Source organism: Nesoenas mayeri (genome assembly GCF_963082525.1).
Source record: "Nesoenas mayeri genome assembly, chromosome: 1".
NCBI lineage: Eukaryota > Metazoa > Chordata > Aves > Columbiformes > Columbidae > Nesoenas > Nesoenas mayeri.
This window is the reverse complement of record NC_137541.1, coordinates 28947323-28975185: the sequence shown is the minus strand read 5'-3', so window position 1 is coordinate 28975185 and position 27863 is coordinate 28947323. Positions and strand designations below refer to the sequence as shown.

General features: G+C 38.8%; 1 protein-coding gene across 1 annotated transcript; it reads right to left on the bottom strand.

The window, feature by feature from the left end:
- Positions 1-356: 356 nt before the first annotated feature.
- On the bottom strand, positions 357-27863 carry TMEM168 (transmembrane protein 168). The gene is made up of 5 exons (XM_080354387.1): positions 27705-27863; positions 22250-23516; positions 11581-11723; positions 9131-9405; positions 357-5270 (listed from the first exon to the last, which is right to left on the bottom strand). The coding sequence occupies exons 2-5, from the start codon at positions 23384-23386 to the stop codon at positions 4723-4725; spliced, it is 2103 nt and encodes a 700-aa protein (XP_080210513.1). The 5' UTR covers positions 23387-23516; positions 27705-27863; the 3' UTR covers positions 357-4722.

Sequence of the window (27863 nt, the reverse complement as noted above, 5' to 3'; positions counted from 1 at the left end):
CGCTCTGCTTCTCCTCCATTCCCCACTGCAGTCTTCACTGAACAAGCCCGGGCTTGTTAAGAGTAGTTTTGGAACTGTTTCATGAGGAGGGAGTGCAGGAACCTCCACAGAAGTTGGAGAGGAGTAGATGTTCAGATCTGTCCTCCTCACCATTCTGCAGGGTCACAGTTTTCTTCTGCTGCATCTCCAGGCTTGACCTCAGATGTGAACCCTCCATTAACCTGATCTTACTGGAGGTGACAAGTTTGACTAAATACAAACAGTCATGTAAATTAAGTCTTAGATTAACCCTCTATAAAATATTGTCTCCGAGTATAAACAATGTTTTTACCAGCTTGCTGACTAAGTGGTGAAAAAAGAACAAGGTGAAAGGTATTAGTAATTTAAGCTGACAATTCTAATTTCTACAAAACTAAGAATAATCCTCAGAATATTCTCAGTAAGCTCTGTTGCAATTTCGAGCTAAAGAACCTCTCTGAAACAAGCTGTACAGAAAAAAAAATCCATGTAATTCAAGAGGAGGCACAGAAATTTGGAAAGTGATCAAGGCATAAACAAAAACATGAAATGGAAATGAGCATCCAAACCAGCAAAATATATTTAAGTAATGTCACAAACACACAGACAAAAAAAAACCCAAAATCTATTTACAGATCTAAAATCTCTATGTCCAGTAAAAACTGTCCCACAGAAAGGTATTCATAAAGAAGAAAATTCACCCAGTCACATAGTCTACTGCTGGCAACAGAGATGCCTTACAGCTGGCATAGCATTCATTAGGCCTTTGCAAAATAAAGGGAAAACTTAATGAAGGTGAGGAAATTATTTATGGGAAAATCTTGAACTGAAGGCTGGACAACAACAATCACGAGACATACAAAGCATAAGCAACTGCAAATAGGTAAGTCTGGTAGTGCAAAAATGAAGAAGAATGGCTTTTTTCCCCAATACTTGTTCAGAGAAAAACACTTGTGAATTTGCAGTTTGAACTCCTTTTAGAGACTTACATTTGTAGGACTTAGTGCACTTGCGTGTTTCAGCAAGGTTGATACTATACAGGAGGTAAATGAAACAAAGTCAACATAAAATTACTGTTGTGATATACATTTATAACAACTTTTGTAACAAAATGCCTGCATATACAGTACAGAGACAAGCCTCTCAAAAAAGGTTTGGATTTTCTCCACCAGACAATTAATTCCTAAGCATGTTATCACTAAAGAAAACCAACTTGTACATAACTGATAGCATATGTAACGTTCTTTGGAATGAGACTTAAATTTTTCTTTCAGGTATTTCCCACACAGGGAAGAGCCGAGGGGAATCCCTTGCTCCTCATTGCCCTTAGGAGCTTCTGGTGTGTTGTCGCTCAGGCAGGTACCTGGGGCTGGGCAGAGACCGCAGAGGTGCATGAGCACCAGGAGCCAGGGAAAAACTCCACCTGGGAACAGGGGTGATGGGAGGACACCTTGGTATTCGTTGGTGTAGAAGCAGAGAATTAATACTGTTGAATTCCTGTGGCTCATCATCCCACACCCTGGGTTTTACCGTGTTCTGAAACACACAAGACAGTCTCTTTGTCCAAAAAGGCCTCAGAGGTTTGAATGGCTGTAAACATTTCTTTTAGTTTAAATCAACATTTTTACCATGCCCTTGCTGTTTAAAAAATATAAGAAAATCAAAAGTGGGAATATGTTAGCTCTTGTTAAAACTATTCCAAATTTAGAAAACTAGAATTCTTTAATTGAGAAAACGTAAAAAAAAAATCTGCAAACACGTGATTAGTTTTGCGTGTAATCTTTTTGCTGTATTTTTAGTTGACTCTCTATCTAACTTTCAGCAAACTTCTGAAGATCACCCAGTCTATCCTAGAGAAAATCTAACAGTATAAGTAAGCTTGAAACCATTTAATAAACAAGAGGCCAACGATAAGCATCAACTGTTGTGTTTGTTCTGCTTGCCACCGCCACACAGAGCAGACACTCCACTTGAGGCTGCTCACAGTGCCAGGACAGGGTGGGAGTCCCACTTCTCCTGTTCCCCTTGATGTACAAAAAGAAAGATACAGGTGATGTCCATAAAAACGTAACAGTAGCAGGGACAGAGTAAGATTTACCCATTATAATTAATGGGAAGTGTTACGGTTGATAGTGAAAGTTTTTCCAAATCAGAAAGGACTGACTTCTTGACTTTCCAATGTTCACAGGGTGACTATCAGGTATTACAGTGTTGCTTTATGGGGACTTCATTAAAAATTTCTAGTGCTCATGTTGGAACAGTTTAGGATGTCATCAAAGGAACTTTTCCTGAAATAGTAGTCAAAATAATGGTGATTTTACAAACCAAATGATAAGTCTTTCTGCAATCTTTTTTCTTTCTACTCAAGGGTTGTTGGAGAGAAATGGCTGAAAATCACTTCTGCAGAGCAGGCAGAGCTGCTTTTCTGCAACTTGACAGATGCTCATTCAGCCTGACTTCAAGTATCCAATTTATGTGCCTGAACAAGGAGCTTGTGTACCCAGCCTAGGCTCCAGAGGATGACTTAGAACAGAAGTGCTCTAAGATCATTCAACAGACACAAGGGATTTGTCTGCTTTGCCTTTAGCATATGAAAGCAAAAACAAATCTAAGAGGCACAATCACAGGAAAATTCATTCTAAAACAGAGATTGAATCTTCCTTTGGAAATATTTATTCATCTTTGTTAATGAGAAGTGGAGCACTTCAGGTCACTAGCTTTCAGACATCTGAATTCAAATGAGATGACTCCTACCTCAGGCTCCCATGTTATGAACTTAAGTTGGATACCTGAAGTTAGATGGTGCAATTACCCTGTCCATACTGAAAACAGCCACCTCCTGAATCCCTGACTGAGCTACAATCACAGCACTTATTTAGAGAAGACCCAATGCAAGCGAGTTGTGGTTGGATGTCTTGTCCCATCATCTCATCTCCTATTTCTTTATGCCCTTTTCACTTTACGGAAGGGGATGAAGAAAAGCAAAGCCGGCTGGGGGTGGTGTCTGGCTAAACAAAGTTCTGTAATACACACTAATGAAGAAACTTGGTGGCTGCCATTTGTAAATCCTACAAAATCATCATTTTGAAATCGGTGGGTGCAAATCTGCTCTTGCAGATTTCATAACTTAATCACACATTTTATTTTCAGGAGTTACTAACGAGTTTAGTGTTAGCAGATTCTCTAACTTAGCTGGCTAAAAAGTTTAACTGGAATTAGAAAAAACCTTGACAAAAACTTGTAGATTCTTTTCAGCGATTTAAATACAAAAATTAATAAGTTATATTTTAGACAAATATCAGCTAATGCCTATTATTTTTATTAAAATACTGATGGAAACAGAAAAAAAGTAGAAATCTAGATGTACTGGACTGCACACACAAATGCAAAAAATCCACCACAAATTCTACTGTCTTAATCACTTAGTTGTTTCACTCCTTATTTTCTGCACTTGAGAAAATGAGATCAGAAAGCTATACAGCTGCTCTGGCTGAAGGGGAAAGACCAGGGCAGGATTTCTGGAGTCCCATCCAGCTCTGTAAGTGGAAGGATTAAGATCAGGAAAGAACAGAGTTGTGGCTGGGAGAATAGAGTTGAAGAATACTCAGGATTCACTCCTGTCCTAAGGGAACAATCTGTTCTTTCTGAGTAACTTCACTTTTGGGTTTAATAGATAATGTGCTCATTGGTCCAATCCTGTACTCAGCATTTTACAGAATCAAGGTCTTAGGTACAGCAATGACCAGAAAAACATGGAAGCAAGGCAACGCTTGTATTTCTGGTTTTTATCTGTAAATTATTTTCTTTGTTAAATTCCTTGGGTTTGGGGTTTGTTTGTTTGTTTGTTTTTACAGAGTAGGTTTTGAAAATACAAACTAGGAAGAGCCTGGAATAGACAGAAGTACTCTAACAGGTGACAGAAAAACTCTCAGTGCACTTTTTATTCCATATATGCATTAACTACTGGGAATACTAAGAGAAAAAAAAAAAAGGTCACCAGCAAGATATTGAATTTTGAAAGTAACACTGAATGATTTTAAAACTGTACTCCAGAAAATATTGTCTCAACAGCATCAGAACATTAGAGGGTTGTCTGATTTCCTTGTTTTCTGTGGCAAATTTCCACTGATGGCAGTAGAGGCACTGAGGCAGGGGCTGAAGATGTAAAAGCAAATAAAGGTTCTTAGTAGCTACTTACCCACAATGGCTATCCATTCTCTCTTTTTTTTTTTTTTTTGGCTCAGTGCTGTTTTATAATACCTTTGATCCCACCATATGATTTCTAGGACATATATATTAATTTGAATATTAGCTTGGTTCCTTTCCTGCATTTGAACCTTACAGTGGACATAAGGCAAATACACATGCGATAACAGAAGCTGTTGTCCATCAAACTGGTGACTCTGAATGAAGGCTGCTTTAAGTAATGTGTATAAGCATGTGATCTGTTTCCAAAATGCATGGTCATATTAAATAAGTCTCTTACATATGTACATACAGGCTGGTAACAAAATTTTATAGTCCTACCCTCTCCTGCTCAAGATTGCAGTTTCTCACTGTTGCATATATTGTAGCTGCTCAAAGAGCTGAATAAAGTGAGTGTAGCAGATTTTTTCAGAGAAAAATACTCATATAAAAAGTTGTAAGTACAGCAAAGTGAGAAAGTTCCCAGAGCTCTCACTTGATTTCCTCTTTGGTTCGTAATTAGGATTTGACAAGTTTGAAACCCTGTCCTGTGTCCAGCACTGTGGGAAGAAACCAACTCATTTTGAATCTTCTCAAGCACCTGAAGCACGCTTTACAGACCCAGAACAGATTGAGACCACAAAACCAGTTTGCCAAATGTACTAATGGGTAGGTGACACGTGGGAAGTACATCATCCAGTGTTTGGCAACATCGCTTCCCGTTGGCAAATGCAAAGTGTAGTCGCTCCAGCGCTTCGACACACCGTACACCGCTTTCACCGTGCGGCCCTTTTCGGACCAACTGATGTTGTTGTCGGGGTTACAGTTGTACTCAACCCATTGCCTGGTGAAGTCACCGAGCTGTGGAGGGTCTGCTTCCTCTATGTCCACAACCCTGGCCATTTCTGCCCCTTGCACAGCAACATACTGGTCATTTACTTTTCTTACTTCTTTAACCCAAGGCTGAGAGTTCTCACAGTCCAAAACGATGATGAGTCGAGAACAAACAGTGCCGTTCTTTTCTCTCCACCACTCCAGAAGTGTGTCAAGTCGTAAAGCATCACCTCCTGTCACAAGGGAAAAATATTTACCATTAGCAGAAAGAAACAGAAACCTCTGTGGAACTTTGACCGCAGGTTCCAGGAATCCCTTATTTTAAGAACCTGGACAGAGAGAAGTTTTCAACTGGTCCTCCCTGCCTGTAGATGTTGCAGATCTCCAGAGAGAAATTAACTGATTCCACCTGACTTGCTGTGGCAGATGATGCTGTCAACTCACCTTTGATTAAAAAAAAAACAAACAAAAAAGTAATTTCCTCACAGGGTGAAAGAAATTACAGTCTGTTGAAGAAACCTGGAAACAGCTAAACAAGGGAAGAAAACCCGAAATACAGTTTATTTTGTACTAAATTCTTAATAATCTTAAGGGAGAAAAGGACTCTTTTAAATATGTTTTTATTAATATTAAAAATTACTCCTCTTTTAAAGAAAGGAGAGGAATCACGGAATGGTTGGGGTTGGAAGGGGCCTCTGGAGATCCAACTGTCCCTGCTAAAGCAGGTTCACCTAGAGTAGATCTCACAGGAACGTGTCCAGGTAGGTTTTGAACATCTCCACAGAAGGAGAGTCCATAGCCTCTCTGGGCAGCCTGTTCCAGTGCTCTGGCACCCTCAAAGTAAAGAAGTTTCTTCTCATATTCAGATGGAACCTCCTGTGCTTCAGTCTGTGCCCACTGCCCCTCATCCTATCGCTGGGCACCACTGAAAGGAGTCTGGTGCCATCCTCTTGACATCCACCCTTGAGACACTTATAAGCATTGGTGAGATCCCCTCTCAGCCTTCTCTTCTCCAGGCTGAACAGACCCAGCTCTCTCAGTCTCTCTTCATAAGAAAGGTGCTCCAGACCACTAATCACCTTCGTAGTCCACTGCTACTCCAATAGGCAATACATGCAAACTGTTTCTGAGCACAATGAGGAAGTCACCTATAAGCACAAGCATTGCTTGGACTTGAAAAATTCATGTAGCCAGAAACAACACTCTAAAAGAGCAGATTGTAATTAAAGTTACATACAGTGGGGAGTCCTGCTTAAGTGTAATGGATACTGGAGGATCTAGGTAGCTTTGAAAAGCAGACCACTGCCTAAGGAAACATCTTACAAACAAGTGAATAAATCTCCATTGGCTGCATAGTGACAATGCGAAGAACTGATATATCTAGGTGTTGGCAGGTTAGAGCTGTGATACAGACTCAATAAAAACACTCTAGTTGGAAACTGTCAACTTAAAGGAAGAAAGATGATTTGTAGATGAAAAGTAGAAAAATGATTTAAAATAACTGCCTTTTAATTCCACAGTGATTTTCATTGTGGAATATAAGTACAATAAAGCAGTGTTAGTAGGAATTTTACTGCACAGATGAATCTCAAACAAAATAGCTGCGTATTTCAGCACTCACATTTCTACCTAAAAGGGATGACAAAGAAAGTGCTTCAAATTAATAGTTCAGAGTTAAAGCTTTGAGTAAGCTATCACATTTAAAGTAAATGCAAAATTACTGGGCTACAACTTTCTCAAATAAGTACAAACCTGGAAAATTTAAAAAAAAGTATCAAAGAAAATCTTAAGTATATACAAACCTACAGTAACTGTCTTGGTACATGCTCCCCAAATTGCTGCAGTTCAGTGTATTTACAGCAGAGACTTGCACAGAAGCAGTTCCTCTTTTCTAGGTAAGCCTTCTGTGTCAATACACATTAAAAATTTCTTTATTGGTTCACATTTTAAGGGCTTACAAATAAACTTTGTTTTAGTGTTAACTATGCAGGGCTACAGGTGATTTCAAAACAGGGCTGGAGAGAATTGCCCAAAAAAAAACGCCTCACCCTTCATAAGCACACATAAACACATGCTGAGTTTCTCAAACACATGGAGCCATCGGTCAGCACAAGATTTAGGCCCCAGGACATTTAAGAAATCCGTGTGTCTGGCCACATGTGCCTCTTCGGCAGGTTTTACAGGCCGTTCAGCTGACAGTTTCGGCAACAGAGACAATGCTTCACTAGCCCAGCACTTGCCTTTGTCTTCACTCAGAGAACACAACCTCCCGGCTCATCTGACTGCTCATACTTTGTGCATGACTCGTTAACAGTTTCTTTTACACAACACTGTCTTACATCTCAGCTTCCAACAACAGAGTAACATAATTAGTGAACTAATAAATCCAGTAAGCCTCCTTTAAAAGGTGTCATTAGAGAGCAAAGACTACACTGCTACTGCTGTACCGTATCACAGCATAAGCTCGCAGTGAGACACGGCTTTTCCTATTAGATCCCAATTGTAGCCATCTCTCTCCATCTCCTCCAGAGGTTGGAGGACAGTACACATTACTGATGACCAAATGTTCCATATCTCATGAAGTGCCACTATCCAATACATGTGGTAAAAGTTCACAATCAAACAGCCTTCGTCGTTTCAGTTTATACTCCAAGTTACATTCAGGAGCAGTGCTATCTGGAAGGAGTATCAGGTTACACTCCATGATTTATCCAAAATTAATCACAAAAAAGGATGCAAGACACGTGACAGCTGCCTGTTCCTCTCATTTATGTGACTAAACATGTCTCCAAATAGAAGCTGAAGATGTGCTTGGAAAGAAAACTAAAAGGAGTTTTGAGAGAAAGGTGACCACAGCTGCACTTACACAATGTACCTTTTAGCACAGAAACTTTTAAATTTATAACGGTTACCTTGGCTCTTATCCTAAAAGTGAAGACATAGTTTAATTTAGGCTACAGCTACCTGAATGGGTACACAGAGACCTGAACTCCCCTGTCATGCTTCAGGCTGGCCAGATACAAGCCAGGACTGGGCTGAAGCTGTCCAATTTTTGCAGGGACATTTGGCTCTATATACGCTGGCAGGCTAACTGTGCCTTGGGTGCTCACTGGAGCATTAAACTGGCCCCTTATCTAGGGGTTTGTAGTCTTGAGGCTACACTGCGCCCAGATAGACTCCTGAACTCTAGGATGCCAGCAAACCATAGCTGTTTCCAAGAGACAAGGTCTGCTGTAAGCTGTAAGACCTGCTTTTCTAGTGTGCACTGTACACCTGCCTCGTATTTCTTTCATTGATTCTATCTTTTACAAAAGAGTACATCTTAAGGCCAGGAATGCAGTCCTTCCTGACTGCCTAACTGACGCAGTGGCACAGAACACTGTATAATTCACTCTGCCACATCCAGGAAACGAGAAGATATTACGATTGTTCATTACAGTGAACAAATAATTCTCAAAACACAGCGGAAATCTGCCTTTAGAGAGGTCATTTCCACTTGACTTTTCTGGATTAAAAAAAGTGATCTTTAACTTGTTGAATTATAAGGGGAATATGAAATAATATTTAAACTTGTAAGCATACATTTGAGGTCAACAATATTTACAGAATCGTGAGATCAAGTGTAACATTAGTTACTTGCAAAAGGGTTTTTATCAAAGTGACTAAACACTAAAATAACACAGAAGCTCATGAAGTAACACAGCTAACTGTCATACAGAGCAAGGTAAGGAAAAAGCTGCTTCTTTACAAGTTAACTGCATACAAAAGGGGATTCTGCATTTCTCCATTCTCTCCATGAGCAGTGGCAGTCAGCCTGCAACCCTGCCTATTTTGATGATTCCTTTAGCCCCTGAGTTTCCGAAGAGCCATGCTCTGTGTATCACCCCTTCCTTTCTTCCTTCCCTGTCTGGAGCTTGTAGGAGCCCGTTGTCCAAAGACTGGTGGTTCTTCACCATTCTGGACTGGCACATAATAAATGTGACGAAAACTTCCAAGTTTTGCAATACGGTATGATTTTTAAAGAAAGAATTAATTGACTTGGAAAGTGTATTAATACCAAAACTATTAATAAAAAAAACCCCAAACAAGTTACCTGCCAGTGCCCATTCGCCAGTGCCATGTGAGTGACCACTGTAATATAATATGTAGGTGTCATGTCTGGGTCCATCTGCTGTCCGAAGTTCAAGAAAAGACTTGATCTTGGAATGGAGGGTATCAAAGGTCAGTCCGCTCGTAGAGTAGTCGCAACCGTATGTCTCAATCATGTGATATGCAAAAAATCTTTGGATGGCATTAAGCATGCCAGTAGACCTCAGATTTAACTCTTGTACATGCTCAGGTGGAAGAAGAGTTGGTTGGCCATCAGGACTAAAGAGAAGAAAACCAGCTATGATTATGATTTATAATTATTTCATGCTTAGTGGACTTTAAGTAATCAGCAATATTTTTTCCCCCTGTGAACATTTTCTCTACTATGAAGTAGCACTGTTCTAAATTCAAATTGATTTGAAATGTACAGTTTATAAACAATTTGAAATACTGTGTTTGAGTGAGGGACCACTATCTCCCTCTCCCATCCGTCACACTTCACTTCAAAGCATAGTCCTTACACAACCCCATGCTATTCTGGCTGCTGCAAGACAAAGGGAGTGTGAGAGGGGAGCTGGGATGTGAACATGCTGGGTGGGATTCAACCATTTCATTACGGCCCACTGAGAAAGCGCTGCCTTCAGACACACAACGGGAAGGAAGCGCAGAGAGAATTAGTGTTAGGCTGCACTAATTCACTAACCATGCAGACTCATTTCCAACACCAGACTAAAGAGAAATCCAAGTACACATTTTGCTTAGATATTTTGAATTAATTTATCTCTGTTCCAAACTAGCCATTATTCAACACGCTACTCAAGTAAATACAGTAATTTGTACTTGTTAGTACTGTTCAGGTGCTGATCTTTCAGCGTAAGAAATATGTTTCAGATGATGGTATTCACCATTTAGAAAATGAAAGTTCTAAGAAAATGGCAAAATAGACCTGGAACAAACCGCATATATACAGATGTGCGTGTGTGTGTACAGATACATGTCTCTGTGTGTCTATATATTTATATGAATATTCATACACAATAAAAGAGTCCCTGGGTTCCCAGGGTAACTGACAAATTTTGTGGATGAAAATATGGAGATGGTCTTACTCTACTAATATAAAATATGACTTTATAATCTATATTTCTGTATCTATGTATGTATTCTTCATGTATTTTGTTTGCAAGGCAGCGTGTAAAGCTACCTGCTTTCATTTTCAGTCTAATTAAATTTTGCACCTCCTCACTTGCCTAATGCCTTCATGAAGGCTAATGTTCTGCTACTACTGTTACACTGAATACACCAGCATTACTGTTGGTCTTAGCAAGTGAAGAGTGGGCCCATTCCTGAAACAGTCAAGCTTTGTTAATAAGGAAGTTTAGTTCTGTCAGGTCCTAAACAGTCACTCAAGAGTATCTCATTCACTCAGAAATTAGAGGGACCTGCCACAGCCAGAATGATATAATACAATGAAAGAATTAACTTGGAAACAAGAATTAACCATGGAAACAAAAATAATTACTATTGTAATGTAAATTTTGAAAATTCTTTTTTTTATCTCTAACAATAATTGACCACAGAGATTTTTTTTAAAGGAGTGTACGTCTGAAGACTTTAGATCAAAGCTCAGAAAATTTGTTTTTACAGTATTTTACACTATTTAAAATACAGTGATCTAAGATCAGCACACTACCTTCTGTTTCTTCGCCTGTTAAATTTTTTCCCTATCCACTGAATCCATTACATATATTGTAAGCTGGGCAGTTTTCACAAATTGGGCAGTCATATTTTTAAGCCTCTCATTTCAACTTACCATTCTGTTTCAATTGTAACTCAAATAGATAACTTACATAGTTCTTGTTTGTCAGTTACAAAAAAATGTGTACACAATTTTAATTATAAGGCAAAAGTAGTATTCGCAAGTTTAAGGCTCATAAGAAGATGGGCAAATACTAATAGTACAATCCCTCTACCCCCAAGCATTTCTTACATGCTAACATTCATACTGGAACACAAAACACCCAAAAATTCACAATACCGATAACTGACACGTAGTCCACTTCCAAACCTATTTGCGATGTCCTTTAAATGTAGACATGAGCTCATTTAATATAATGCAAAATTGGTTTAAACTGTTCTGTTTGGTTTATTAAATTTGCTGCAAAATATCTGCACTCAGTCAAATGCCTCAATGCTCCTTTGCACAAGGTATGGACTGTTGAATCTGCCTATGCATGATTGGTGTGTAAAGCTGGCTTTCTAAAAGCAAATTAAATGCATATAAGAAGGTGGAGTTGGAGCTACTAATTCTTTTTGGAAGGTAATGAAAAGGATAAATACAACATTATTGAAATTTGTATTTAATTATTAAAAACTACAAGCAACAGTACTGCATTGTCTCTATAAACCAACAGTAAACTTACACTACTGTGAAGCTGAAATACGTGGTAACTATACCTGCAAAAGTTTGTGGGAATCACAACAGCATACCCGACACATGTTCCTCCCAAGCAGTTTCCCAGCTCATGGAAAAGCCCATGAGCCATGGACTCCAGAGGTAAAACGATGAGAAATGCACTCATGAAAATCCCATTGGTTGACTGCAAAGAAAACAGAGAGATTCAGGTATTGCATGAAAAATCCTTCCTATCTGTTGGTTATGGTTTTATGAATAAACCCCTGTGTCTGATCAAACATTACTAGGTCCTGAAACGTGCAAGTTATTACATGTAATGGATGCTTATTTTTCCATATATTACATAGTGAAGTACTCTATAGACAAATAAAAGGCTTGGGAGAAGGTAGCTGGTGAACAGCAATCACTCTTCTGAAATGAATGCATTTGAAAACACTAACAGCATAGGACTTAGGTTTGAAAGCCCTGATCATAGCTTAGAATCACCTATTTAAGCAGGAAAATCAGTAAAGAACAACACAGAATAACAGGTACTTAGCATCAGATGACAGCATACAATACTTCGTCATTAAAAATATAGATGTAACTCTTCCTGCTTTTTAACACAGCGAGTTTTTTAAATATTCTTTGTGGAATACTATGTATCACACAAAAGATGACTTGTGGGCATATTTATGAACATTTCTGCAACTAAAGAAGGGACATGCACTACAGGACTTGGTAGCATTCACACAGCTAACACCCTACCTTGAGCTTTCCTGTTTCATGGGTGAAAAGCAGTTTTGGAAAAGATTACACTCACTGATACACAGATGATATACGTAAAAATAGAAGTTTCAAAAGTTAAGTCTCAACCCCTAGCACTACTAAAATAAAAATGGACTTCTGAAATGCCGTCTGTCAGTGAGAGGCAGAACAGATACAGATTCATTTTAATTATTTTAACATGATCTGAATGGGTTTAATGAGGCATTACATGCTTTAGGAAAGGTAGAAACAGTACTATAATTAGCCAAGAACTTTATTATCCATGGTGCAGTTATTAATGTTTGTTAGGTAGCAAAGGAAATAAATTCATAGCTACAGATTTCTGTCTTGAGAAGAGTCCTGTGGCTTCTGACTACATCTAGGTTTTATTTGACCTCTTTGCATAAGTCTAGTATTTATTTATTTATTTATTTATTTTAAATCTGGATATTGTTTTATTGTTTAACACTCAGTGATTTGATGTGAACTAGTAGTTCAGCTTAACCCACAGACAACGCTAATAATATTTAGGAAGTAAATTATATTGAAAATATTACACCTAAACCAACTCAGTTCTTTTTGGCACATGGTACTAACTCAACCGTATTCAATTTTTAAACACAAAAGCATTACATGACTTAGTCTGAAAGAACAATTTTATCCCTCAGATGTGCTTCCTGCCCTAAGGAAGAACAGTGTTTGCTACCTGTCCCTGTTTTAAAATGTCTCATTATACTTCTGATAGAAGATTTTCACCTATGTGTCCTCGAAATAGTGACAGCAATACTTTTAACCACAAATAAACACCAGAATCTGGTATTAACTGATAACTAACCTATAGCATTATTAACCAATAGTTCTATTCTCAAATAACTGGTAACTGCTAACTGATACCATTACTCTCAAATTCCAACACCTGAAGCCACTATAAAACTATACCCAGCTCCTCCTATGCTTTACGTAATTCATGACAAATGAACAGTTTGTTTATTTAGCTTCTAGCTCTCAAGGACATGACATTGAGCAGACATTAAACCATTACAGAACAACCACAAAGAGCTTCCCTTATCACAGAAGTGCAATTAATATGCTCAACGACTTGCTAACATTCAAGCTACAAAACTGGTTGGGATGTACCATGTCCATCAACAGGTGATAAAGCCTGTGTTCATACTGCAAGCTGATTTCACATGCTGCAATGTAGTTTGATGTTTTGCTGCTAATAATTTGAAGTTACAAGGAGCAATGTGTACCTGTGAAGCACACATATATCAGGGGAGGTTCACAATCACTTTTATGTACATAATTTTCTCCCCCATCTCAGGAGGTACTTTGCATCAGTGCAGACAGACACCTTTCCCGCCTCAGTTTTGCCTGTACCCAGAGGCTCAGGATCAATGAACACACAGAATGTATTTAAGACGACTACAGAGAAGCATTTGCAAAGTGATTCTTGAGTTTTGTGTCAACGAATAAAAGTTTTCAGAATAACCTTCCCCAAATCCGTACAATTACCTGAAATCACCAGAGGACAGGAAAGCTTAAAACAGTGTAACAATTATGCTGCAATCTCGACTTGTTTTCTGGTCAATAAAGAGAAAAAAAGTCCTGTAACTAAGACAATATAATTTCTGATTCAAATGCTTCAGCAGAAACTGCTTGTTTTTGTTGCTAAGTTTCTCAAATGCATTCTGAAAATGAAAAGGACTCAGAGCAGCAGCAATAAGAATTTATAAAGGTTTTGTTAGCTTTTGTTCAATAGAAACCTTGTAAAATATAAGACATTAATGAAATAGTAGAACTCTCTAGTTAAATTAGTTGCAAGATTTGGAGACATACTTTTGCAACTGTAGACACCAGAAAGATAACTTGTTTTGAAAAAAAAAAACAACAAACAAACCAAACCACGACCAACAAAACCAAACAAATCAGGAAGACTTGGATCCTGCAGAAACTGAAGGGCTTGTCTGGAAGAGCTTCCGATTCATAATCAGTTTAGTCTGAGGATTTTCTAAATCTTGGAAAGACTGAACACATGGACTGGGAAGTATTAGAATGCATTTTTATGATTAATTCAGGTTTTCAATAATATATAAATACAACACACATAAACATGACTTTTCTTAGATCTTGTTAGAGCAAACTGGTCTTACATTGCATTACTGTTTTGATCAGAGCCAACATATTACAAAACAAAAAACATACTTGCCCATATAAACTACAGCTATCACAATATCCTAAAGAACACTACATTATTACTTTAAATGAAATTTATTGTAGTAGTTTCTTACAACATACCATTTTGCTCTAAACATTCCCTGTATTTCCCCAGCCCCCTAAAAAAACCAAGTTATTAAGCCTATAGTGTTCTGCAACAACAGAACCTGACAAAGCTGGATGGTTTTCAAAAAATTTCTGATCTAGTTTGACTTTAAAAAAAAAAAACAACCCACCAAACTACATTTACTTGTAAAAAGACTTCTACTAATATCAAGATACTGACAAGAAAGTTCACAAGTACTCCTGAGATCCTATATAGGATCCTACATAGATATTCTAAGGATCACCTCGGTGATCCATCTTGCTTTGCGTCCTACCAAATACCGAAGAGGAATGGGAAATATGCTCTATAATGTAATCCATTAACTGAGCTCCATCTGAAGTTTCAACTTCATCTTCATGTAATGGTCAATGTAACTTCATGTAACTCTGTAGGAAAGTATTGTTAGTATGGATAGTTTACGTGTATTCACATCTATCTTACATAAAGACTTGCTGTTAGCACTTTTTCAACAGTTTTAGATGATATATATCAGTAAAAAATACAAGAATGTTTAGTGATGCTTAGAGCAGCCCTATAGTAAGGTAACTTAAAGGTATTTTTAATTCAGCTCTGCAAAAAAAAAAAAAAAATAAAAGGCTGGTGGCATTTTATAATACCTAAACTATAGGAACTGGAAATAACAAAAAATAACATGTAAATTAGTTGGCAATTTCTGTAAATCCGAAGATAGGTCCTTCTTTTAAGCTAACAGCCAGGTGGAGAGTGTCAGCGCTTTACTAAACCCTAAAGATTTGATGACTGGTCCTTAATGGAGCAGATGGCAACGGATGCACAGGCACAGCCAGAAAGGGATTTTGTTCTTTCATCTGTTCAACCCATTTTCATTCTGGTTTTGAGTGCACTGGCCACCTCAGCCTGCAGCACATCCCTGCACTCTAAGTGTCCATTGATTCTAGACAGACTGATCAAAAAGCAAATGGAAGCCAGGGACCATCTCGGCAACCCCACTGAAAACATGATAAGCCATTTTTTCTCTTAATCTCTGGGTTTTTTTCACCTTTGTCTGTCTTCTTTATAAATGAATATTTAGGAAATACACAATGTGTCCTCATCTCAAATAAAAGAAATGACAGACAATAAAGGCGGGTGAGATTTGCTAGTAGTATTAGCTTTCCACTTTTTTTAGTTTTTCAAGCAATGTTTATTGTTAGATGTAACTGTTAAAACACCAGAAGGATTTAGAGGTGTTTTATAGCCAAGATATATCATTTTATCTCCATGGATAGGAAAGCTCCAGTTCCAAGGAGTAAACCACTGTTGGAAGTGGAATGATTCTGGAACTGTATTTAACAATGGAGCATTACTGATGTGACTGATGAAAATAATGAGAAAGAAAAGAAGTAAGAAACATTAGTTTAAATTGGAAGCCAGTTACAAAGACCTATATAAAAGCCATTCTGATTAAAACAGAAATAAATTCCTAAACAGATGTCAACTAAGATGGTCACAGAATCACCAAACAGGGGAGGCAGGTCCTGGTCCAACCCACTATTCAAGCAGGGCCACCTACACCAGGATGCTCAGATTATATGTAACAAACCAACAACTCAGGAGGCTTACAAAGATGTCGTCGCATATTTCTAAACAAAAATTCTGCCCTGCTTTCCATTACCCAAGCTGAATAATATTTACCTATTTTTACGTACCCATGTACACACAAGTGAGTAAATATAAAATAAACAATTCTTCTTAGCTCCTCTGCAGTGATTCTGCAGAAACAAAGTATACACTTAATGACTGAGAAGGCTCAAGAGAAAAAGGAGAATGTGACAACTAATCTACAAATATTTGATGGACACCTTATTCCAAATGAAAACAAGACATGGGCATTACAGGTAAAAAGAAGCCCAAGGACAAAATTTGTAAGGTTACAATGTAGATCAACTACAGAGGAAACAATCTTACAACAAATTATTGAATAATAGTCTCTGGAGAACAATAAATAATCCATTACTTCTAAATATTAAAACAGCACTGGGAAATGCAGAAAACAGTTTGCAGAAAACAGTCATCACATTCACTGGCAGATGGATTTAATTGGGGATTCCCATCCCCGAGTCCTGATTTAACCGTGGGAAAGCCTGTACTTTAGTCTGTGTGCACTTGTCCCAGCAAAACCAAAAGCGGTTGTCAATTTAAAAGTATACTAAACGGATTTAAACTAAAAGAGGGGAGATTCAGGCTAGACACGAGAAAGAAATTTTTTTACAATGAGGGTGGTAAAACACTGGCCCAGGTTGCCCCAGAGAGGTGGTAGATGCCCCATCCCTGGAGACATTCAAAGGCAGGCTGGACCGGGCTCTGAGCAACCTGATCTAGTTGTAGATGTCCCTGCTTATTGCAGGGGGGTTGGACTGGATGACCTTTGAAGGTCTCCTCCAACCCAAACTATTCCATGATTCTATTCCATGATTTTTGATTTTTTTTTTTTTTTAATATAAAAATCTGAATTCCGAAATTAATGAGACTTTGACAGCAAGCTTAACACACAAATCAGATGCTTTAGACTAGCGATGAATACTTCCTTTCTCTTGTCACCAGAGATGCCCGTCAGGACCTGAGGCCTCTGGAAGCGGTGGTGACAGCAGGAAGGTGCTGCTACAGGTGATGTGAGTGACAGCCCAGCACAGCTCTCAGGACTCCGCCAGACAGGCAGGAGCCAAGGAGGGCTGAGCAGAGAGGAAGATGGGCAGCAAAAATAAACGGGATAGTGGGCGAGTCTGAGAAGAAATGATGAGTGGTGAGCAAGGGGGATTTAGGATCCAGCTTAAGAGATGACAAAACAGCAGGGAAAGAGGGAATAAAGGTATTGCAAAAGAAACTGAACAGAGAAGTCTATGAACAGTGAGACAAAGATATACCAGTAAAGTTGTCAAGGAAGGGAAAAACTGACAGGGAGGAAAAGAAAGGGGTGAACTAAAGATGATCTGAAAGGTAAGAGAGAAAAATAAAAACAAACCAGGAGTGGCATGGCTATTTGAGAAAATATGGAGAGGCCAGAGGGTGCAGCATGGTCTCTGAGGAAAACAAAACACCACCACAAAAAAAAAACCCAACAAACTAAACTGAACAATCAAAGCCTGAAGACCGAATTAAAAATAAAAGTCAGGAAGAAAAGCAGGGGAAAATTAAGGAGGAAGACTGGATACGATTTGCACTCAAAAAAGTCGTTTAAGCTGTGATGTTAACAAAAGCACATGCATGTAAATATAGATGTTACTTACAAAACCTCTTGCTTTTAAAAAATAATCATGGTTTTAGAGAAATTCAAAACAGCCACCATATTCAATTTTATTAAGGCATTGTAAATTGAGCTTTCAAAAAACATTAGGCAATCGCACCACAATAAAGTCTGCAAAATCACTAACTCTCCCCAAAACAAGGAAATACTCATACATACAATAAACTAACATTTCTTCCATGAGCAATTCTAGTTCAATAATACTGTCCATTTAAGTACAAGAACTCAAGCCTATCATCATACTATTATTTTACTAACCCATAAAATTCTCTAAAACCAAGAATAATATACTGAAAGTACTTCATTAAGTTACTTTACCTGTCTCTGACATAGTTCATTTTTCTCTTGGTAATATTAAATATAGGTCTTCCAGGGATAATAATTCTCTTTGGCTCATACTTCAGAAAACCTGTAGTTACCTTGGCACGGAGCACTTCACAGAAATCCGATTTCAAGTTACTGAGAAAAAGAGTCCTCCAAGCATTTCTAAGATCTTTGCTTGCAAATTTCAAGACCTTCATCAGAATTTTTTCATCATTTTACCGGCTTCTGAAAGAAATAATGCCTGAGTCATTTGCATCACTTCTGCTGGATCTTGTCCCATTCAAGGGCCTAATTATGGACAGGCACGTGAGTCATTGCTGAAATGAGTAAGCTGGAGTTAAAGAGTCTATTGATCTGACTGAAATTACTCACACAACATAAAGGCAGGTGCAGAACACTTCCTTCAGATTTTGCAAGGAAAATGTTAATGCATTTCTACTGACAAGGCAAGGTGTCTTTCCAGCTAAAGCAGGGATTATTCTCAGCAGTAGACCACGGCCAAACTGAAGCATGCCCTACTGAAAAGCTGTTACTCCATTTTTGAATGCAACCAGCTTTAACAAATTACTTTTACATCTCTCATGCTTCCTGAGCTCACCCTCCAGGTTCAGACAGACCTGACGATTCTGCTTATCACATTTAAAGCTTGATCTGTTGGAGAGAGATTCTGCTTTCCGGAGCCATAGTTCTTCCCAAGCACATACCGAAGTACCAGGAACGGAGACATTCAACCCTTGGCTTATTACAAAGGCTAAGATCCCTGCAAAAAAAAGTCCTTGGCTAAAAGGACCTTCAGCCTCAACAGTTCTGCAGGAGTCAGAAAACCACTGTGCATGCAACAGAAAGTTGACTGACCTCGCTTTAAAAGCCTTTCCACAAAAGGAGATTTGATATTTTTCTGGCAATTGTAATCAAGCAGGATACTTCTAGCTACCAATTAGCAGACAACTGTCTCTTTAGGTCTTGACCTTTCATACACTTGAGATTTATATGATGCACAGATACTACAGTTATTAAAAACGTTAAAAGGGCATATATAATGTGCCTGTAACAAAGTTTTCCATGACACAGCACCATTCCCCCTCCATTACCCCATTTCTGTCTCTAACCTAACACACTCAGCTGAGCTAGACCTTTCATATGCCAGGGATAATTATTTATAGCTGACTGTTAGGAAGCATCTTTCCAAGGCTCAGCTTTTGAGTCAATTCTATTCATTATATAGGAGGTCAAATCACAGACCATGAAGTGATTTCAAGCCACCTCTCTTATCAAACGCAGTATCATTAAATAAGCTTTCAGCACATATTCAGGGTGAGGAAAAGTATGAAAAAAATATGCTTCACCATCTAGGTGACACTTCACAGATTTCAAATATAATTAGCACTTACTAAAATGACTACACAAATCCCAAACTGAAGCTGCAAAGACTCAAAATTGTTGATCTTACACATGCAAAAAATGTTTTACATAATTTTTAAAAGAACAAACACAGTTTCAGGAACTGCTGACTGAACAACACTTGGCATTCCTAAGAGAATGTAAGGAAAAAATACATTGAAAATTTCAGTTAAAAAAATGCAATAATAAAAGATGTAAGAGTGGCTGTATTAGGCTGCACCAAAGTCCATCTAGAAGAATGCCCAGTCTCCAAAGAGGCCAAACGGATGCCTAGGAAAGACTGTAAGGACAGACCAAGCACGTGGTTCCTGAGCACTGCAACCACTGTTGGCTCAAGGACCTCCTGAGCCAGATGTGGTTTCCATACAGTACGTAAACCTCAGTGAACTTGTCCATCTTTCTCCTGAGCCTCTGCCACCGCTGGGCACTGCTCGATACCCACCCCAGAGCTGACCCGGCTATTCCCACTTGTCTGGCTCTAACCTGCTTCTGGCCAACTTGATTCCCCTCAATTTTTGCACTGGAACTGATAATTTCTTGCCTCTTTATGTTCTCTACATCACACATAATATTTTATATGTTTATCATATTTGCACTTAAGTTTTCTCTTTTCCAGACTGAAGCATCCTTGTTTATTCATTCCCTTCATGTAAACTGTTTCATGTCTATAATGAATTTCACCTTCCCTGAACCTTCGCTTTTCTCATCTGTAGGATGGCAAGTAAGAATTGCATAGTTACTCAAAATACAGAAGTTATGAATTTATACAATGCCATAATGATAGCTCCAGTCCTTTACTAATAATTCCCAATATTTAATTTGCCTTTTTCGACTACCACTAAACAGTAAGCTGATGTTTTGATGGAAAGGCATCTAACACAGCCCTAAGATCCCTTTCTACCACATACTGATGTCACCAGATTTTTTCTGTAGCAAAGTTTTCTTAAAACAAACCCAAACAAAACCCTGAAACCCCAATCCAGTAAGTATTTAGTGATAACTAATACTTTTTAAAGAGGAAAGGCAGACAGCATTCTCTGATTTGTCTCTTTATCTCTTACAAAACTTATAAATCACCATAAGGAAAACACATATTCACTGGTGAAGGTTATTTTCTGCATTACTGTCGAGCTTGTTAGGCTTCCTGAAACAGCAGGCTCAAAAATCCAGCAAAAGATTCTGAAGTAGAGTCTTGATACCTTGAATTCCCTCTACAAATTAAAAAACATTAGGTTCCTTAAATCTCTCTAAAAAAAGACAAATGCCCTGTAAGAGGGTAACTTGTGTGCTCATGCATCATCACTTTCTTCTAATTATTTTGAAACTTGGCACTATCCAGAAAAATACAGAAGAGGCCACAGTTTTCTGCAATCACCATAATAAATTATACGCCCATTTACTAAATTATGTTCTGGCCAGATCTGATAAAGTATTTCATTTTCTGACAACAAATGAAATAGGCAGAGTGATCTGCAAGGCAAACATCACATCATCTTCTGAAGTAGAACTTATTTTAGCTGGAGACAACTGCCTTCATCATGTCACTGATTACTATAAATAAATTATGAAAGAAACAAATATAGTAAGAGAAATGTAAATGTAATTATCTAGTTAAACTAAACTATTATAATGAAAACCTGAATTTCCTGACAAGTAAAAGTATTTGGTCTGATGCCTTTCACTTTTGCCACTACAATTACTACTTTTCCCACAGAACAGGCAAATATGCAACCCATCAGACAGAAGTTATGAGCAACAGCTTATCTTATCTACACACAGGATCCTAGAAACTGAAATTAATCAATAGCAAATATTAAGATTTCAGACACATTTCCAATCTGCTTCTTGTGAACAGTCCTGCCACAAGTCATTCCACAGCACAACCACACTTCTTCAGATTTACAGATGACTGAAAATGAACAGGTATGCAAGAGCTGGAGTTCTTTTGGGGCAGAGGACAGAAACAGAAAAAAATTACACTGAATTATCAATGTGATGAGAAAAAAGAAGATGGGTGAGAATTCAATCCTCCCTGCTCACACAGCCGGCCTGCAGTAAGGAAGCAGTGCGATTTTAAGAACTGGTCTTTCAGAGGACATACCATGTGGTACATAACCAGATTTAAAAATAAGATACTTAGGGAACATGCTATACCAATAATTTACCAGTTAATCAGTTGATCTCTAACTCTACATTAATGGTTAAATGCAAAACAAAGTTACTGGAAAAGTACGTTCTTAAAACATGAATTTGATTAGATTCAATTAAAACAGTCCATAAGAAAAGCCCTCAATATAGCATGCATTACTAGGGTTTAACATTATGATTTACTTTCAAAACAAATTTTATGGCACAATCAATTCAAAAGCAAAATAATTTCATAAGGAGGTAAACTTAAAATACTTGGCACACTCTCGCCCTGGAAGTATTAGCTCTTCCCATTCATAAGGAAGCTGGTGACTTCCAGCTGCCTCAATAGGCCACAGCCAAGGCAGCACAAGTGTTAAATTTGAAGAGAATGCTGGTGAAACCAAGGGTTCCAACACTGAATTGCTGAGCCACAGCACACCATCAAGTGTCGCAGGAATTTTAAAGTGTAAACAATTTCTAGGAGCATTCTCAAGAGAGAGGTGAAGATAAAAGAGTTATTTACCTGCCAAGAAACGGCTCCCAAAACAGCAGTCGCGACAAGGCTGAAAAATACTAGCCGTTCCGAAATTAAGCAGAAGTGACGCATTCCTTTAGATGCCATAACTCTGTCAAGGCTGTTGTTTTCTGCACGGTGGGTATAGTATACCTTGTGACAGTCATTCAGTTTTGTGTGAAACCCCCAAAGAGTTATAAAAAAAATCACGTGACAGATCATCCAGAAAATTCCAAAAATAGAAAACCCAGGTATCACAAAATACCAGAGATCCAAATCACGGAGTTTAAAGGCTGCAAGAATGAAAAAGATTAGTTCAATGACTCCGACCGAGATGACAGAAAGCCTTCTGCAAATTTTACCACGGTACAAGTAGGGCTTCCATCGCTCAGTTACTGAAAGTCCACTGAAGTAAACATCAAGAAGCGGATCTGCAATCAGGAAGCTGAAGAAACATGCCAAGGCAAAGGGGTTTGTGGGTATTTGCAATGATGGAAAAAAGAGTAAGGATGCAATGGCTCCAAAAATTGCCAAATTCGGAATTGCCAAAAAAGACTTCATACGTAAGTCAATAATCAACATGGCCAAAGCGATGACCAACAGAATAATACTCATAGTTCTTTCTACCAGCATAGTGGTGCTGGCAATTGCAAATCCAACTAGCTCCAAAACTTCAACTGTTGTCAGCAGAGTGGGTCGATGATGAACGCAACCACAAATCCGCTCAACAAGTGCACATAATATCCTTAAAACAATGGAAGAGAGGAGCAAATATTTAGTAGCTTCTTCTTTCACATCTGTTTTGAAGGCAGAATTGTTTAGAAAACAGAGAAGGCCAAGCAGAAAACCAAACCAAAGATTGGAGAGACTCAAACTTGCTGTTTCCATTGAAAAATAGTAGTACAGTATGCTGGCAATTCCAAGAACAAAAAGCCCCAAAATAAATATTATCAAAATCAGTGCATCTGCCCTTTTTTCCCATCTGACATAAAGGCCCATGCAAATGGCAACCAGTACATTGATTCTGGCAAGATAACCAAGGTATCTGACTGATGAGTGCATGTTCACTTCTCTGTTTGCTTCTTCCAGCTTTGTCATTGCTGCATAGAGACAATGACTAACACAGTAACGCAGTGACCTACACATGTAAACTGCAGTTAGGGGGTTTTACCCACTTGACTGAAAGTAAATATTCGGGTTTCATCCAATAAATGCAATGCAATCACTGCCTCCTGTAATATCATTTCAGTAACAATGGTCCAGAATCGCTGAAGTCCTGGAAGAAGAATTAAAAAAGTTTTAGTGGCAAATAATTCCTTTTAATCATACATAGCATAAAACATGACACATCCTTTCGCATCAAAGAGTTTAGCATCTAAATTAAAAACCACATTACAAAGACCCAGTAAGAGTGTTGTTAAAGGTCATTCAAACGGGGGTCATTATTAAGCCAATATAAAATGAGTTCTGCATAAAGATTATTTAATAATTCGGATACAAGGGAAAGTTAAACCAAACCTGGCCTGTGCAGTTTTTCCACAAAATCCATCCATTATGTATCTATATTAGACATCTATGGTATCCAAAATATTGCTATGATATCCATTATCTTCTGAAATAGCTCAATATTGGTTTATAACACTGTTTTACTTCACCATTACATTAGGTAAGTTCTCACTTTATACTGAACCTTTTCAATATGCTTTGAAAGACTTCTTTTTAGTAGTCAAATAGCTACAGGATGTACAAAAAGAACTTCTTAACCAGTTAACCGGCTTAAGCCGCAGTAGTTAATGAAAAAGGGTATTATCATTATCACAGTTTCACAGGAGTAGACACAAAGACGTATCAACTGATCTAGCAACATTTTCAGAGACTTTTCTTAATGTAACATAAAGGCCTTAATTTTCAGCCCTCCAAACCACTTCCCCGTACCACTCCCCCCCCCCCAAAAAAAAAAATAAAAGAAACAAAATTATCAGGACAAATATTATATTTAGAACATAAGTGGCTCCTACTCTGATCCTTTTAACCACCCTATTTTTCTTAGTAAGACAGTACAGCAACAGATAGTAATATTTTTAGAAGAATTTTGTAAGTAAAGGTGACCAGGTGGATTTCACTGGAGAACATCAGTGTTTTATGGGAAAAGCTTCTTCCTGGTCTTGAAACACAAGGGCCACTGTAATCTTATTGGTGTTTCATCTTACAGAGTTTACACATAAACAATACTACTAATTGCTATAATTAGGAAAAAAAAATTAAGGAAATTCTATTTCCATGAAAATCTCAATTTCACTGTATTTATGTACTTTTCTACTTATCACAAAGTTGTCGGGGCAGAATTCAGAGCTCTCTAGTTAAAGGCAAAAGAGACTGATCCTTTGAAGTCACAACCCTGCTCTGTATGCAAAATGTGTCACAAGCGACAAATTGATAAGAATTACTCAGAGAATAAGCTTTCTGTGAAATTACATATAAAGAGAGCCACATGTACTTCTGATTTTTGATCTTTCTGTGCCTAGAAACTCTAAACCCAGAGTCACTGAATTAATAAAACAGAGCCTATACCTCTAGAGAAAATAAAGCAGAAAGCAATATGTAGACCAAAAGAAAGTACAGAAACAAGAAAATCAGCATCAATATTTTTTCATCTCTGATTTTCTCTAAGAAGTGTCACAAATTATGAAGAGACCCAGAACAACCAGTTGTCCAAATTCCCTTAGTTAAAACTTACTGAAATTCTGTGTAGTATTTATATTTATGTATAACTTTTGCTTTAAAGTTATTAATGAAAAGTTTGCCCATGACCTGTGTAATCATAGTCTTAGATAGAGTCCCCAACATACGTACCCTCTGTAATTTTTTAAGTAATTACCTAACTGCCCATCCTACAGAGACTTTTGTAGAGTTACTGGTACGAGAGTGCAGCCAATGTATCAAGAAAACTCTGAGCTAGATTACTGTTTCCTGCTTTTATTCGTAATGCTTAGGGAAGTATGAAAGGACGTCTTGACTGAAAATCAAAGCTCAGACTTTATACTCTCTTGATTTTTAAATTATCGTTTTTTAAAGCAATGAACAACAAAAGAAAAAGTGAACTGACTGATTTGCCTATAAGCTTTGGCTGATTTGAGGACCGACATCCAGTGTAAAACCAGCTTGAGTAACCGGTGTCAAGAGAAATTAGGCCTAAGAAATCCTGGTTTTAAAATTACATAAGTTTTGTAACATGTATCTTCAAATTATGTTAAATACCTAACAATGCTGCAGATAATACTTGGAAGAACTCACATTAAAAATCTGTTTAATTGAAATACAATACATACCATATACTTAAAGCAAATGGTTATTATATTACGCCATTGCAAGGTAAAGTTATTTGGATTTCAACTGTGCATTTTCATAGTACTCATTATTATTGTTTTATACATATAAACTTAATTCTAAGTTGCCGGGTGCTTAAGGTCTTTTAATATTTCTCCCCTCACTTGCTAACAGACTTCCTGAGCTTACTGAATTATTTGGTATACTGCTTCTTATGGAACTTGCTTAGCAACTGCCTATACCAAATTTGCTTAGCGTAAGTAAGTTTGTTTAGCATAACTTCTGCAAGCTGTGAACCTTGGAACTTTCTGCTTCAATAAGTAAAAAAGCCCTCAGAATCTCCACGCTAGAAGATAAGGGGAGCTGCGTCCCTGGAGATAAGTGAAGGAACAGAATGGCTTCTAAATGAAACCAAAACAGAAAAATGTTTCAGTTTGGCAGGAAGTTATTTTTCTCCAGCTGCAGGTGCAAAATAGAAACTGAGGGTCAGAACTCTGACTGACAACCTGCCTGATGAAAATGAAGAGAACCAGTAAGAACGGGAAGACCCCAGATTCTAATTTTGCAATTGGCGAAGAGTAGGGCCCACACTTGGCAGCTGGGAGCTTGGATTGTGGTGGTATCATTGTCCAAGTTTTGGCTGGGGGTTCCTCTTCAGGAGGTGCGCAGCTCAAGCTGCAAATAAATTATTTACTTTAAGAAGAATTTCTGGAATCCTTGCCTGAGTCTCTGTGGTAAGAAACCTGGGGAAGAGAAGCTTCCTTAACAGCGGACAAGCAGCCACTCTCATAGAAAACTACTCTGACTGGTTCAACTCACGCCAAGTGGCGTTCTGGTGTTACCGCAGCATGAGAACCACAAAAGAGAAGGTCCTGCGACTGCTGCCCCATGTGCTTTGCGGGGTGCCGGGGCGGGGAACATGCCTGTTCCAGTGGAAAGACACAAAGTCTGCTCCAGTACCAGGTATTCGCAAAATGGCAGCTCCGACTGTGAATGGAACTTTCTCTTCCTGGTCTTCTAGGCAATTAGCAAAAAGGTGCACTACTAAACTGTGCTGTTAAACGTTAGTATTTTTCTAACCAAAACACAGGGTCAACTTTTGGGTGACTAGAGGAAAAGGTGGCATTTTCATGATTAACATATCCCATTATGCAGCTATTAACAAATAACACAGCAATTAAGGCAATTTTAACAGGAAATGTCAGTATCTGATTTATTCCTTAAAACATACCTATTTGTTACTCAATTCTGTAAAGACTTTGCCTGTTCAGACAAAGACTTCAAAGTCGGGGGGTGGGGAGGTGTTGTATTTGTTTTTTAAACTAATAGCCTTAGTGTTTCAGTTAGTGACATCTGAGTTATGGATTTGAGCAAATCACATTTAGATCCAAACCAAACAGGACGTGTATACCCAGAAACATCTGTCATGTTTTGCAAACAAAATTTTAAGCAAAACCTGGTGTCTAACTACAGATTAAGAGACTAAACTACCTAAGAGTTTTTCTGTATGTAAAGGAACAGCATTGCCCAAGTAGTTTTTATGGTAATTTGTCTAAGAAAGTAGAAAAAGAATCAAAACCTGAACATGGTTCGGTAGTTTAACTGCAGCTGAATAAACATCTCCGTGAGGCCTATCTAAAGCACTAGACTCTCCTTCCTTCTGTTGCAATAAACTGGAAGGATGAATTTTTTTTTAAGAAAAGATACAACTCCATGAGACTTTGAAAACAAAAAGTCTAATTTAGCTAAGGGGTCAATACAGTGGGTTTAAAGCTCCGATGAAGCACTCTGTCAGTTTTCGGATGTTTCCAGCGGTGATGCCGGTGACCGGTGCCAGACAACGGGCGGGCAGCCGCCCGAGGCACCGGCCCGGCCGGGGAAGTTTAATGCCGGCGCTGGGCTCCGCGGCTCTGCGGGATAAGGCCGCTCACCGCGGGCTGCCAGCCGGGGCAGCTGCTCCGCGCAGAGGCCCCCGCCCCGCCCGGGCCTGCCCGGGGAGGCCGCGGCCCGCCAGGCCCCCGGCTCCATTCGTCCCCGCCTCGCCGCGGGGACGGGGCAAGTCCGGCCCAAGCGCTGAGGGGCCGCGGGTCCCCACGGTGCCCTCCGCCCGCGAGAGGTGGCCCCGGCCCGCACTCACCTCAACAGGCGTCCGCAAAACTTCCCGCCCCCCGCGCAGCGCCGCCGCCATGTTGAGGCCGAGCGAGGCGGCGCGGCTACGGGCCGCGCCGAGGCTCAAACGCCGCCCGGCCGGCCCGGCCCGGGGCGCGGCCGGAGCCGAGCTCGGCGCGGCGGCCAG